A 14,223-nucleotide genomic window follows, 5' to 3' on the forward strand; every position below is an offset into this window, starting at 1 on the left:
AGAACATTACTTTGTTCATTGCATGAAAATCGCGACTGTCATGTCAGTATTTGAGGGCGAATCAACCGTGAAGCAGCATCTGAGTTCAAGTTCGGCACAGAGGAAAAAGTTGCTCCTATAGTGCTTATCTGCCCGCTGCTTAATTACTTGAAGATACAAATAGTTATTTGCAAACTAGAAGATGTTATGAAGCAGAAATGTATAGTTTTGGTTATTTCAATAATCATTTGAGTGCTATCTGACTGACATTAAGATGTAATTTTCCTCCGTGATTCATATGCATGCATGAGCAGATCACGTGTACATAAGCTGATTGCTGCAGTAGCAAAATTTATCGCATTTCATTTATATGTTTTAAAACTAAATATTTAAGTTCAGTATATTAAACTGTACTGGTGATAGTGCTTTAAAACAAGTGTTAATTCAGTATAATATTGGAAAATACTGTGTGAAAAATCAGACAAAATTCACAAATGTTTGTATGTTTATTTGCAATTTAATTACATATCTTGTATTTTTGTTTATTTTGAAGGTTTTTCACCTTTCAACTTTCTACTTTCAACTTTCCACCTTTATACTTTTTACCTGCCTTTCTGCTGCATTTATGATGCAATAAATGAATGAGTGGAATCCAGTTAAAACTCCCCTGATGATGTGTCTTCCTTTCAAGCGGGAAAACTTGTGCATAAGAGAATAGCTTGACAAACACGTTGTGTTGCCAAAAGAAGTGGAAAAAGAATAAGAATTGTTTGTAGATACAGGTCGTCAGTGTTGCATTTTTAAATTTGCTACAACAAATTATGTCTCAGCTATGAGAGCGCAACTGGACTCACGTGTGGATCAGTGCACGCGACACGCGGCAGAAATACGTTTATATAGAACATGTTTTACTCAAGAAAAATCCGGATATCCGTTAAAATCCGGAATTGCTGCTCATCTTCTTTAAAAAAAAGACACAGCTCCAGGTGGTGTTGACTGTCCTTTCTCTACAGATTTGGTAAGTGTGTGCGATCAGTGCCCTTTCTTTGTTTATTTAGATGGCAAAGTTATAGTTTGTATCGTCAGCAGTACTGTTTCAGTGTTTAAAGACAGACCTTAGTCAATATGATTTCTAAGCTACTTAGTTTACGTTAATATCACTACAATGTTATGGACTGAAAGATCTGCTGTAAATGCTGCTCTACGAGTGTAAACGTGAACACTGCAATAGTTTGCAAGCAAACTATTACCGACCATCGTGTTTAATTTCCGCTGCATTTTGTGACAGTATAGTCTATAAACACACGGCTTTCTGACCTACTGAGTGCATCTGAGTTACCTTGAAATGCAGAGGGTTTTTTTCTCTTATACATCGTGCAATATCAAACATTCCACTGTCATATTATCACAGTCACCGTACGTTCACACCGAAAGCGGCGAGAGCGTCCAAGGTCGCTCTGGCCGCCCTGGCGACAACGCTCTCTGCCTTCAGCTCCTGCGGCGAGAGCGTCAAAACTCGCTACATTGATCTCGTATTTAAATGAGCCGTTGCAGCATATCAGTTACATTCCTGCATAAAACATGTTTCTAGCGTGAAAATGTTGCACACTTCTTATCAAATTCATACAACAATGGAAGATCAAGTTGCGTGTGGTGTGGCTTTGCTCTATTTATCCAATATGTGTCCATATGTCTGAAATATCCTGAAGCAGCAGTACTGTTTTGTACTGTCACATCGCGTGAGATTCCCGCTTTTTTAAGATAAATTTCTATAACATTAATGAACATCAGTAAGTCTCCAGTAACTTATTTAATGCATGTTCCTGTAGGAAAAAAATAGAAATAATTGGAAATGCGGCGACCGCAATAATCAAACCCTTGGGAACAACTGTGGTCGGAACCAAAGTTCACAGGTCTGTGTTCTCTGAACTGCTATCAAGCGATGGACGTCTTCATTCTGATTGCTTGCCGCTGAACCGCGTCATAGCTCATTACCATAAAGTTGACTTCATTTCAACTCTCCTCGACGCTCACGCCGGCGAAAACGCGCCGCGCTGCTCCTCGCCGCTTATTGCCGCCGGCTCTCATTGAAAATGAATGACTTCCGGCTACTTTGACGCTGTCGCCGCTTTCGGTGTGAACGTACGGTCAGTCTCTCAGTTTTTCTCCCCTGCGTGTGTGTTTGTTTTGCCTCGGTGAAAATCAGTGTGTGATTGCCAACATGTAATAATAATTTTTGAATGACTCTGAGACGCTGAAGTGGCCTAATGACAAAAGCTTAGATTACAAGAAATATAATTTTGAACATGAAAAACATTTACTTTAAATCAACATAGGGCCCTATCATACACCTGGCGCAATGTGGCGCAAGGCAATAGTCTTGCGCTACTTTCAGCTCGGCGCAAGGGTCATTTTGAGGTGTTGCGCCACACTGTTTAAATAGCAAATGCATTTGGGCTCAAATGTGCGCCCATAGGCGTTCTGGTCTAAAAAAGCAGGTGTGTTTTGGAGCGTTGCTATTTTGAGAAACTGTAAATAGTCTGTTCTTTAGACCAGAACAAAGTCAGTCTATTGTCTGGCGCAAAGTGCGCCTGGCTTACACACTACACACAAGATGTAGAGTAATACACAAATATCTTTACATATGAAAAAGATATAATATATTAAGGATATAAATATATAATAAGGATATATATATATAGGATATAAATATAAATGATTAAAATATTACAAAACATTAATTTCTAGCCTTCATGAATTTAAAAACCACTGCCTTACTTTCTTCATCTTGGGAGGCTTTTCCAGTTTATTCAATTTGCTTTTGTATAATGTTATTATTATTAGCAGTATTATTTATTATATCCATATTTATATTTGTTTTATTAAAAACAAGCTTAGATTTGTCCACCTGTCAGGTTTTAGACCATATGGGGCATGGCAGGTGTATTTGGAAATAACTCAGTATTTTGACCACACTTTTTTATTATAGTTCATTTATTCGTTTGCTAGAGATAAGAACTGAATTTAGAAATAGTTTTGATACAAATCTTTGCGCTTAAACAAAATTAATTATTTATAGGCTAATGGATGTCTGTGTGGTAAGGTTTCCCTATCCACGAGAGCAAAAACGGAAGTGAACTTACTTTACATCAAAATGCGCTTATGGCGCGACACAGCTGGCTCTTAAAGGTAATGGTAGATGAGACTCTGATTGGTTTATTCTCAAAACACACCTATAACTCATTAAAAAAAATAAACGCAACCCTTTTAGACCATGCGCCACGGCGCAAAGCGATGATTATCCCATCATTAATCATCCCATCATCCCATCAAAAATGCGTTCTGACATGCCCTGAAAAGCGTTTGCGTCCTGCGTTTTGTGCTCTGCGCATGGACTGTCAAAAGAGCCCATAATATTTTATGATGTTTTATTTAAAATGATGTTTTATTCATATTTTTCAGTTGTTTTTTTTTTTAAAGTTTTTGCTAGTAAATTTTTTTTTTGCTAGACAGAAGAGTCAGAAATAGAGGCACCCCCTGTCTGTTTTGCTAACACAAATAGTTTTGTTTTAATTATGAATATATACAAATAAAAATAGGCCCTTAAAGTTTTCAAATCTCTGTTTGTCTAATCAACACTATAAAAAAAGAGTGTATTATGACTGATACATGTATCCGGATTTGTTGACCACAGAGAGTTAATATATAACAAAACAAAACACAAATGTCAGGGCATGCCAACACTTTTCCAGTGCCCTAAACCCCCCTTAGACCCCAGGGTCTAATACTACAACTATCTCATTGCTGCTGGTGAGATTTTGGATGTCAATCATTCTTGAAAATGAACTAAATATTTTTTTTTTTCTTTTTAGAATTTCCAGCAGTAAATGGAATTTGTAAATTAAGTGGTCCAAGTAGACCAGAGAAATATCCAAGAAATGATGTCACCACAGTCCCACTTCACAGCCACAAGTAATCTTATGTCACTTCAGAGATAACAAACTCATTGATTTACTCACTGTAAGGATTCCTTTGACTTGTGTGTAGAAAAGGCTGCTTATTCCACCAAACATGATCAACCCCATGAAACAAGACACACGTAGAAGAGCCAATTCATGATGTACTGCAAAGTCAGCCTGAGTGAAACAAACAAGTTACACATGCAGTAAATGCTCATGTATAAATCAGCCAATACCCACGTCAAACTAAAATGCTACACATAAATGAAGGGGAGTATTTTTGATTGGGGAGTGTTTTCTTGATTATTAACACCAATTCACATATAATCACACACAAATCCACAATATTCTGTGTGTAATAAAACCTGAAGGGACATGTTATATCAATGTTTGTCATTTGTGATTTAATTTACAACAATTTGTTTCAAAGCATATATAATTTGTATTTTATATGTTCATGAGTTGATTCCGTTAAACAAAATTATGGCTATGGTTGAGTTATGGTTAATTACGACAGCAATTTACCAAATGTAGCAGATATATGAAGCAATGGTATTCAACGCTAGGAAGCATGATACAAAGAATGTTAAGCAAGACATGCCAATTAATGCATAGGTGCACGGTTAATTCACAAATTCCCCAGCCAATGAGTTGTAGCTCCTGGTTCAAGGTAGAATAAGGTAACATTCATTCATTCTCTTTTCGGCTTAGTCCCTTTATTAATCTGGGATTGCCACAGTGGAATGAACTGCCAACTTATTCAGTATATGTTTTATGCAGCAGATGCCCTTCCAGCTGCAACCCATCACTGGCTAACATCCATACACTCTAATTCACACACATACAGATTAAGGTAACAAATTTACTTAATTATGCATGTAATTTGTTACAAAATTATTATTTATTTCTTGATTGTTTGTTTTGTATTTCATCTCTGAATATTCCTTTTCTATTATTCTTATGGTCGTTCATAATGGTTTGTTGTCTTATGGCTTTAAAGTATGTGAACATGAAAATTAATTGTGAAACATCATTAGAAGACTTATCGGAAAGTACAGCTTATTCCTATGAGATAAATAAACTTTTTTCTCCCACAGAGTCTTTTATGTATGCATATATCTTTTGCTTCTAAGCAGTAAATGTTAAGCCACAAACAATGCTACACAAAATAAGGAAAAAGAGGAAACGTAGCATTATGGGTTTTTTATTGCAAGCAAATTACACTGCCATTGTGGCTCAGCTAGTCTATTAAATACTTAGATTTATAATCCTATGAACTGAAAGGGTCTGAAATAAAATACACCACTGTAAGCCTAATGTCTTCAGACATAGAACAAAACTTAACCTGCCAATATATCCCCTACATGAGATGATCACTGTGATCTCAAAATTATAAAATCACTCTATTTGAAAGCAGTAATAAAATAGAAATTGATTGCATAGCATGCTTTGAGTGAAGTGATACTACATCATATTCCCCTAATTCCCAGCTTAGTCCCTACTTTATCAGGAGTTGCTACAACAAAATTAACTCCCAATTACTCTATCATATGTTTTACTAGCAGATACACTTTCTGCTAGTATATTAAAGTGCACTTTTTTCTACATGAGTGTGGAAAATTGTGTTGAACTGCATTCATGTTTACCATTATGCTTTTCAAAAAAAAAAAAAAAAAAAAAGCTAAAATAAAAACTGCAAAATCTTGCTATCTACAATCACCTAATAACTCCTGCATAGCAGTCCCACACCATTGTGACTCTTGATGTATGGAACAAAATCAATGCCTAAAGTCTTGAATTAAAAAGCTTGTTGAATATCACAAACTGAAAAAAAATAATACACCGTATTAACAAGTTCTTGCATTTTAATGACGTGAATTCCAGGGTTTGTATTTTTAGGTCCTGAAATTTAACATATCTGTTTATTTAAGCTGTGAATATTTCAACGAAAAATATTTCAAACACGTTTTCATACTTAAAAATTCAATAATTCATATTCAATTTTCAGATTTCACTTACAAAATATTCAATACCCTTTAAAAATACGATGTATAATATTCAAAAGGTCATTTTCAGTTCATTTTATTTCAGTTCAAATATTCGCTTCCATAAATTCAGTGGATCAAATTTGACTGATAAAATTCAACATTACATCCGGGAACTGCAGGAGAAGCAATAGATTGCCGATTGAAGATCGCCAGCTGCTCTAGCTTTCACCAGCAGGTGGAGATGGAATAATGTAAGATTTTTAACCCAGTAAACAGGCGAGAAAAAGGCTAATAAAGGCACAAAAGTAGCATTCAATTTTAATATCATTACCTTGGACATTATAAATAATAAAAAGTATGAGTAAAATGAGTAAATGAGGGTTTAGTCATTTATATTTGCTCTTATGTAACGGAAGCCAGCTGGTGATCGCGTAAAGCTCACTCCTCGGATCCAGCGACAGACGTTGTTCTGCAGTCTTATCGGAGCTTGTCTCCCATGCTGGCTCGTTACCTGCTCGGACCGGTGCGGTTACTTGCACATAAACCGTCTTTTGATGAATATGATGTTACACATTGTCTATCTTTATTGACTCTTTCTTCCATAGACGCGAAGTATTATATTGACAGCTAAAGAATATAAACGTAAGAGAAACAGGAGAGGAAATATTATAATAATAATACAAAATAGATAAACATTGACAGGGCTAAGAACAATTACGAACAAAGATTTTCAAAACCAGAGAGATTTTATGAGAATGTCACAAAACAGTTTACTTGGAAATGTTAAACAGAGTTCAGGTATGATTTAAGGTTGGTTATGGATGGGGCGTCTGATTTAAAATAATTTAACATGCGAATGCATTAAAGGGGCGTCTTCAGTTATTCACACAGAACCGTCTAATATGGCATAACTATAAGGAGTAATGTTTGCGCTGTTTAAACGCAGCTATGTCAGGATTGGGATAGGTTATACATTTTCATCATTTAAATTATTATTATGATTGTTAATATTATTATTGTATGACATTTTTTCTAATTTTTGGGGTTCTGCCATGGTTAAACGTTTGCAAAATGTCTTAGTTTGTCCAGATTATTGTTTTATTGTTATGTAGCCTATAGGCGAGAAAAAGGTAATAACGCAAAAGTGGCAATGTCGCAGCCAATGATAACTAATAAAATGAGTCGCCTGTGGTTTGATAATAGGCAGTTATAACTGACTTTGTTTTTATTAAACGAGAAAACCGTTATTTATAACTTTGCAGCGACCGTTTGTATTTTATGATTAGCAATGTTGATCTTTTTTGCAGTTATTAAACATATAAACTTATTTAAACTGGTTTAAACTTAATATAGTTGTCACTTGAGCTAGTTTCATAAGATTAATGTTTATAATGCGTGGTTTGACATGCGTGATTGAGGGGATCCTGCAAAGCAGCTCAATTCATCCTCATGGGGTATTACTGAGCTTTAATCTCCATCTACTGGAGAGAATGTATTTGCTCATTTATAACTCTTTTCTGCAAGTGTGTTTTATGATTTCACAAAGTCAAACCATTATGTTTTTATTTTATATTTTGAGATGATCATATTTAAATAAACAATTGCTAGGGTAGCTAATATATTTCTTTTTTCTTGTTTTTTAAAAAAAATCAGTAGCTTATAAAATCATAATTTTTGCTTGATAAAGTTATTAGTTTAGGATTCTTGATGCATTTTTGCTGTGTTGGAAACTCATAAGCTCACACTAAATCAATTATATTATCAGAAATGACAGATATAAGAAATCCATTAATATTCATCACTCTTTTTACAATTATACAAGCAATTTCGCGCCGACGTCAGCTCCACTTTCGGAAATGGTAAACAGCGAGGTGTTATTCATATAAGCCCAAGCATGACATATGTCATGATTAATATAATAATCGAAACACTCTTGTAGGCTATTCTTATGCTTGGCCAAATGTCATGACTTTCACTTTCATTTTACATTATTATGCACACGCCCAGATGTCATCTGAAACTTTGGAAGAATTCCTATCATATGGCAGCCATCCAGCATCTCTTAATCAGTTTGCTGTGGGGCGCTGGCTCTGACTGGCCACCGGAGCTCGCGGCCACTCGTTCGACTTTGTCGTGAGCAAGCCGCACAGCACATGCATAAAAATGTCAATCATTTCATTCATTCATCAATTCATTCATTTTCCTTCTGCTTCGTCTCTAATTTAGAGGAAAAGCAATAATCTGGACAAACCAAAGACATTTTGCAAACGTTTAACCGTGGCAGAACCACAAAAACTAGAAAAAAAGAAGAGAAAGACGATAGCAAAGTGATAGCTAAAAAGGATAAATAGAAATATTAATTTAGAATCACAGATGACTTATTTAAGCGCAATAGCCCAAATACATGTCATAAAATAATAATAACAATCATAATTTAAATAATTAAATTATAACCTATGCCAATCCTGACATAGCTGCGTTTAAACAGCGCAAACATTACTCCTTATAGTTATGCCATATTAGACGGTTCTGTGTGAATAACTGAAGACGCCCCTTTAATGCATTCACATGTTAAATTATTTTAAATCAGACGCCCCATCCATAACCAACCTTAAATAATACCTGAACTCTCTGTTTAACATTTCCAAGTAAACTGTTTTGTGACATTCTCATAAAATCTCTCTGGTTTTGATAATCTTTGTTCGTAATTGTTCTTAGCCCTGTCAATGTTTATCTATTTTGTATTATTATTATAATATTTCCTCTCCTGTTTCTCTTACGTTTATATTCTTTAGCTGTCAATATAATACTTCGCGTCTATGGAAGAAAGAGTCAATAAAGATAGACAATGTGTAACATCATATTCATCAAAAGACGGTTTATGTGCAAGTAACCGCACCGGTCCGAGCAGGTAACGAGCCAGCATGGGAGACAAGCTCCGATAAGATTGCAGAACAACGTCTGTCGCTGGATCCGAGGAGTGAGCTTTACGCGATCACCAGCTGGCTTCCGTTACATAAGGGCAAATATAAATGACTAAACCCTCATTTACTCATTTTACTCATACTTTTTATTATTTATAATGTCCAAGGCATTGATATTAAAATTGAATGCTACTTTTGTGCCTTTATTAGCCTTTTTCTCGCCTGTTTACTGGGTTAAAAATCTTACATTATTCCATCTCCACCTGCTGGTGAAAGCTAGAGCAGCTGGCGATCTTCAATCGGCAATCTATTGCTTCTCCTGCAGTTCCCGGATGTAATGTTGAATTTTATCAGTCGAATTTGATCCACTGAATTTATGGAAGCGAATATTTGAACTGAAATAAAATGAACTGAAAATGACCTTTTGAATATTATACATCGTATTTTTAAAGGGTATTGAATATTTTGTAAGTGAAATCTGAAAATTGAATATGAATTATTGAATTTTTAAGTATGAAAACGTGTTTGAAATATTTTTCGTTGAAATATTCACAGCTTAAATAAACAGATATGTTAAATTTCAGGACCTAAAAATACAAACCCTGGAATTCACGTCATTAAAATGCAAGAACTTGTTAATACGGTGTATTATTTTTTTTCAGATTGTGATATTCAACAAGCTTTTTAATTCAAGACTTTAGGCATTGATTTTGTTCCATATTGATGACACTCAAATATTCTGTCAGAAAAGTCTAGTGGCTGGAAATTACCTTTTTACAGTGTCTGGATTAATGTTAATGTTGTTTTTGTGTGTTTACACAGATGAATATGGCCACTATGTAAATGCACAGTAGAGTTAGAATTTTATTGCCACATTACATTGTTATGATAACATAATATATGCCTTCAGTGATTTCCTGAAGATAAACATCAAAAAAAAAATAATAATAATGTAACTGGAATAACTACAGCAGTCGTGATCGTCGATCTTATATGAAGCAAGAGATCAGGATGACATATGATGACGTGTGCACATGCTTTAGTGTAGTGGTGTGCCATTTCTTAGGGGTACATTTTAAAGGGGAAATAGAATTCGGCAGTTAATGTTAAGCTATTAAAAAAAACAAAAAAAAAACAATGTCATCTCTTTCATTATTCACTGTGTATAGACCCCCAGGACCCTATGTTAATTTTCTAAGATTATCACACTTGACTGTCCCTTTACTATCGGGGACACAAGTTCTTCTGTGTGAAAGTTCCTGACTCAGATTTGGGAGCATCAAGATGGCAGATATTGTCAACATTACACATATCTACTAGATACAGCATAAAGTGGCATTTCTGGACCAAATTGTGGCCATCGGTCTACTCCTGCCACAAGTGGCTGACTTGGGCCCAATCCCAATTTTACCCCTTAGCCCTTCCCCTTACTTTCCCCCTTATTGTCCCAATTATCTTTAGCTTGAAGACGTAGGGCTAAGGGGAAGGGGTAGATAGCCCTTCGAAAAGAGATTTTTCAAGACCACACTCGTAACCAAGGGGTAAGAACATTTTCTCAGAATACACCAGCCACAACAGCAGGATCGCTGCACCCAGAAGTAAGAAGATCCACAAATTACGATTTTTTTTTGTCATTATTATGTATTTTTACATTAAACAAGCACGTTTTAATATATTCATAACCGCATTCATGTTTTACAGTCATGCTTTACAGTGTGCAGTTATTATAAATTGTTACTGAAGTATTTTAAGGCATTTTATTCACCTTTCCTCATCTATGATAAGCTGTTTTGACACAATCTACATTGTAAAATGCACTATAGAAATAAAGATAAAGAATTAATTCATCAATTACAACATTCCAAGGTATGTTATTTCGAAGACTACAGAATATTCCTTAAAACGGACCTATAAGGAAAAAGGGAATATTTACCCTAATGGTTAAAATGACTTGTACGTGTTATTAGCCTTAATAAAGCAAACAAGTGACATAGGTTTAGGTTTGATTGCAAAAGACTTATGTTATTGCTTGTTAAATGTTGTCCAGTTGCACTAAAACAGTAATTGTAATTGTAATTTAAACTTTTAAAATATACATTTATTCAAAGCACTTAAAAATGTATACCTGTTTAAATGCAAAATGGTCTTACTTGGTCAACTGAGGACAAGGGCAGAAAGTAGTAGTACTGACAGAAGTCTAGCACTAGAGTGTAAAAACTCAGAACCTGAGTGTAAAAACACAGCTGCAAAAATAGCCAGTGGTTATCCTCCCCAACACAGTTGTTAATCCTGCAAAAAGAGAGAGCAGAAGAAAATAAGAGAGACAAAGAATAAAAATGTCATGGTATCTTATAAAAAATCTTGATAAGAATTTCAAATTAACACACTATTTAGTACCTATTAACCCAATATAAACAGTTTTTGTTACAAAACATCATAATTAGTCTCCAACATATGTCCCCTAACTACCTAACAAAAACAAGCATACAGTTACACAGCAATCTATTTAAAATTTTGTGTTTTTTTTTTTTCTTTTATAAAAATGTTTAGCAAGTTATAAGAAACATGTACAATTGTGTAACACTAAAGGAAAGGAAATTTAAGAATTTAAGAAAAATCCTAAATATTGTTACATGGGGATTTATTTAGGCATTTATGAGTGAAATACTGTCATACTAAAAGCTTAGGTGGTAATTTCTTAGAAATTGATTAATATAAAATACGACCACAGCTGTCACTTAGTTTACAGTTGTGACTAAGGTAACACTGTAACTTCTACATTTCTATAGGGGTTCCCATGCCTAAACTTGCGTTTTTAATCCAGCATTTCTACCTTTTTAGGTTTGTGCCAGAATGTCTTATGTAGCATTATTCCACAAAGTCAGACTAATTTCTTTTCACTACATATTTTTAAAATTATACAATTTAAATGAAATCTCTAATACTCAAGCATGCATGCACGCTGCTGCTTTGTGTGGAACATGATCAAGTGCAGTTGTTGCTTCTAATATGAAATCACTGCAGATTCAGTCTGTGATAAAGCAAATAAACATTTTGCTCAAATAATTATTTTTATGGTTTACAGTAAAAAGATCAAACCTAAACAAAATCTAAATGAAGTGAAACAAAAAACATGTTTTTTTTCTTCCATGCTTTCTATAGACATTACCATGTATAGATATTGTAAATTCTTCAAGCCACAACTGTGGTGTGAAAAATCAAATACTGTGTCAGCCCTAGTACAAACTATACTCAATTGATTTATTAAGTATTAAACAAAACAATATTTTAGCTAAAGTAATATCAATTAAAACAATAGCTACATATAAAGCAGAAGTAATAAAAAGGGTGTTCCCCAAGGCCCTGTTTACACTAATACATTTTAGTTTTAAAAGCATTACTTTTGCAACAGTTACACCTCACAACCTTATTACCAGGGAGTTTTTAAGCCCAGAAAATGAAGCATTTTGAAAACGCTGAGCATGTCGTTTTCGTTTAAAATTGCTGCTGAATCAGTATGGATGGGGAAACCCGAGGTGTGATTTAGATTAGATTAGATTAGATTAGATTCAACTTTATTGTCATTACACATGTACAAGTACAATGCAACAAAATGCAGTTTAGGTCTAACCAGCAGTGCAATAGCAGCAAGTGCAGGATACAGGAATAAGTTATAAAGTGCAGTTATAGAAAAACTATGGTGATATTTAAAGATGGATGTACTATGAACATTATATACAGGTTGGAAAAGCTATGAGCAGATTTACAATTATGAATATATTAGCAGGTTGCTATTAATAATCAGTAGTGTGCAGATAGATAAACATGATTACAAGTGTATATGTTACAATATATGAATATATGTACAGGGATAGATGAACATGATTACAAGTGTATATGTAACAATATATAAATATATGTACAGGTTGCTATTAATAATCAGTAGTATGCAGATAAATAAGCATGATTACAAATGTATTTTTATAGTGGGTGTGTACATAATTACAAATGTCCATATGCAGTGGTTATGTACAGTTCAATAAGTAAACAGTTCAATGTGGTGCAGTGAATGTGCAAATTTTTAAATGTGCAAATGTTAAACAGTGTAGTTATTGCGAGGAGTTTAAGTTAGAGGAGAGTGGGGGGTGTATTGGGGGGAAAAGAGTCAGTGGGGGGCAAAAGAGTCAGTGGGGCAGAGATCAGGAGGGAGACAGCTCTGGGGAAAAAGCTGTTCCTCAGTCTGCTGGTTTTTGTCTGGGGGAGCCTGAAGCGCCTGCCGGAGGGCAGGACAGAAAACAGTCTGTGAGCGGGGTGAACTCATCTGTTTGGGTTTTTTTCTCAATATTAAGTACAAAAAGTTCAGTCTTGAATTCCCTCCCATTATGTTCAGACTTCGCAAGTTTGTGGATTGTCTGTTTTTTTGTTTTTTGTTTTTTATGGTAACAAACTCCCGAGGACAACTTGGGTTAATCTTCAAATGGAAAAGTGTACGCTGCTTTATAACATCATTCACATCAACCTGGCTACGTAGTTTCAGTATCTTAGCAATAAAATGATACAGAATTTTTTTTTTCATTGTGATATTAACAAATTAACAGACACCAACAATGTTAAGGCATTGTGTAGCTACATATTTATTTAATAATCATCTTCACTGTATGCATATTTATAACAAAACGGAGCCTATAACAAAACTGCATCCTTGTATTTTCATTGAAAAATATAAAACATACCCTGTCTCTTTCGCTGAATATCAGTTTTAATAATCAATAATAGTCATTTTACAATTAACATAAAAAAAGATTAATACAATATAGTAAAGGCTAAATGTGCAAAATCAGTGTATGTGGTAACTTATCTTTGCACTCAGCCAAAATACGTTACCTGAGATCAAATGATAGATTCAAATGACCAAAGAGTCATTAGACATAGACAAGATGAATTAACAACTACTGTATAATGAGATGAGATCCTGCGGAATATCCTTGATGAACTGTCCGATGTGCGATGCTCTCACCTGGGGAGCTGTGCTCAAATTACCTGCTGACTGCCTTATTCATATTACAATCTCAAGAACCACTGATGCTTGCTGTCAAAGGCTACATTTATTCATTGTCGTGAGTGAGACTGAGAAAATGAAAGCACATCATTGTATTTTATTAATAATCAATAATTTATAATTAATATAATAATATTATATAAAATTAATAATTAGACTAATTTTAATATATACTTTTTTGGTCAGTTATCTACAAAATAAACAAGAATAACATCTAGGGTGAAGTGCTTCAAAACCAGTCCGCTATGCTTCAGCGCCCTAACACAAACTGGTTTGCTAAATAAAATACAATCTAGCCTAAATAAAATTAAATG

At 34.4% G+C, this 14,223-nt stretch overlaps 1 protein-coding gene across 3 annotated transcripts in view; it reads right to left on the reverse strand.

The window, feature by feature from the left end:
• The window catches only part of zdhhc21 (zDHHC palmitoyltransferase 21), a 70,109-nt gene that overhangs the window by 20,223 nt on the left and 35,663 nt on the right, over positions 1-14,223 (reverse strand). For 2 of the 3 annotated variants that reach the window (NM_001123055.2, XM_087258555.1), the window contains 2 exon segments: positions 3,999-4,115; positions 11,001-11,139. In NM_001123055.2, the coding sequence (NP_001116527.2) occupies positions 3,999-4,115; positions 11,001-11,139 (256 nt within the window). 3 annotated transcript variants of the gene reach the window in all.

This window comes from Danio rerio, chromosome 7, assembly GCF_052040795.2.
Source record: "Danio rerio strain M-AB ecotype USA chromosome 7, GRCz13ab, whole genome shotgun sequence".
In the NCBI taxonomy this organism is placed as follows: Eukaryota; Metazoa; Chordata; class Actinopteri; order Cypriniformes; family Danionidae; genus Danio; species Danio rerio.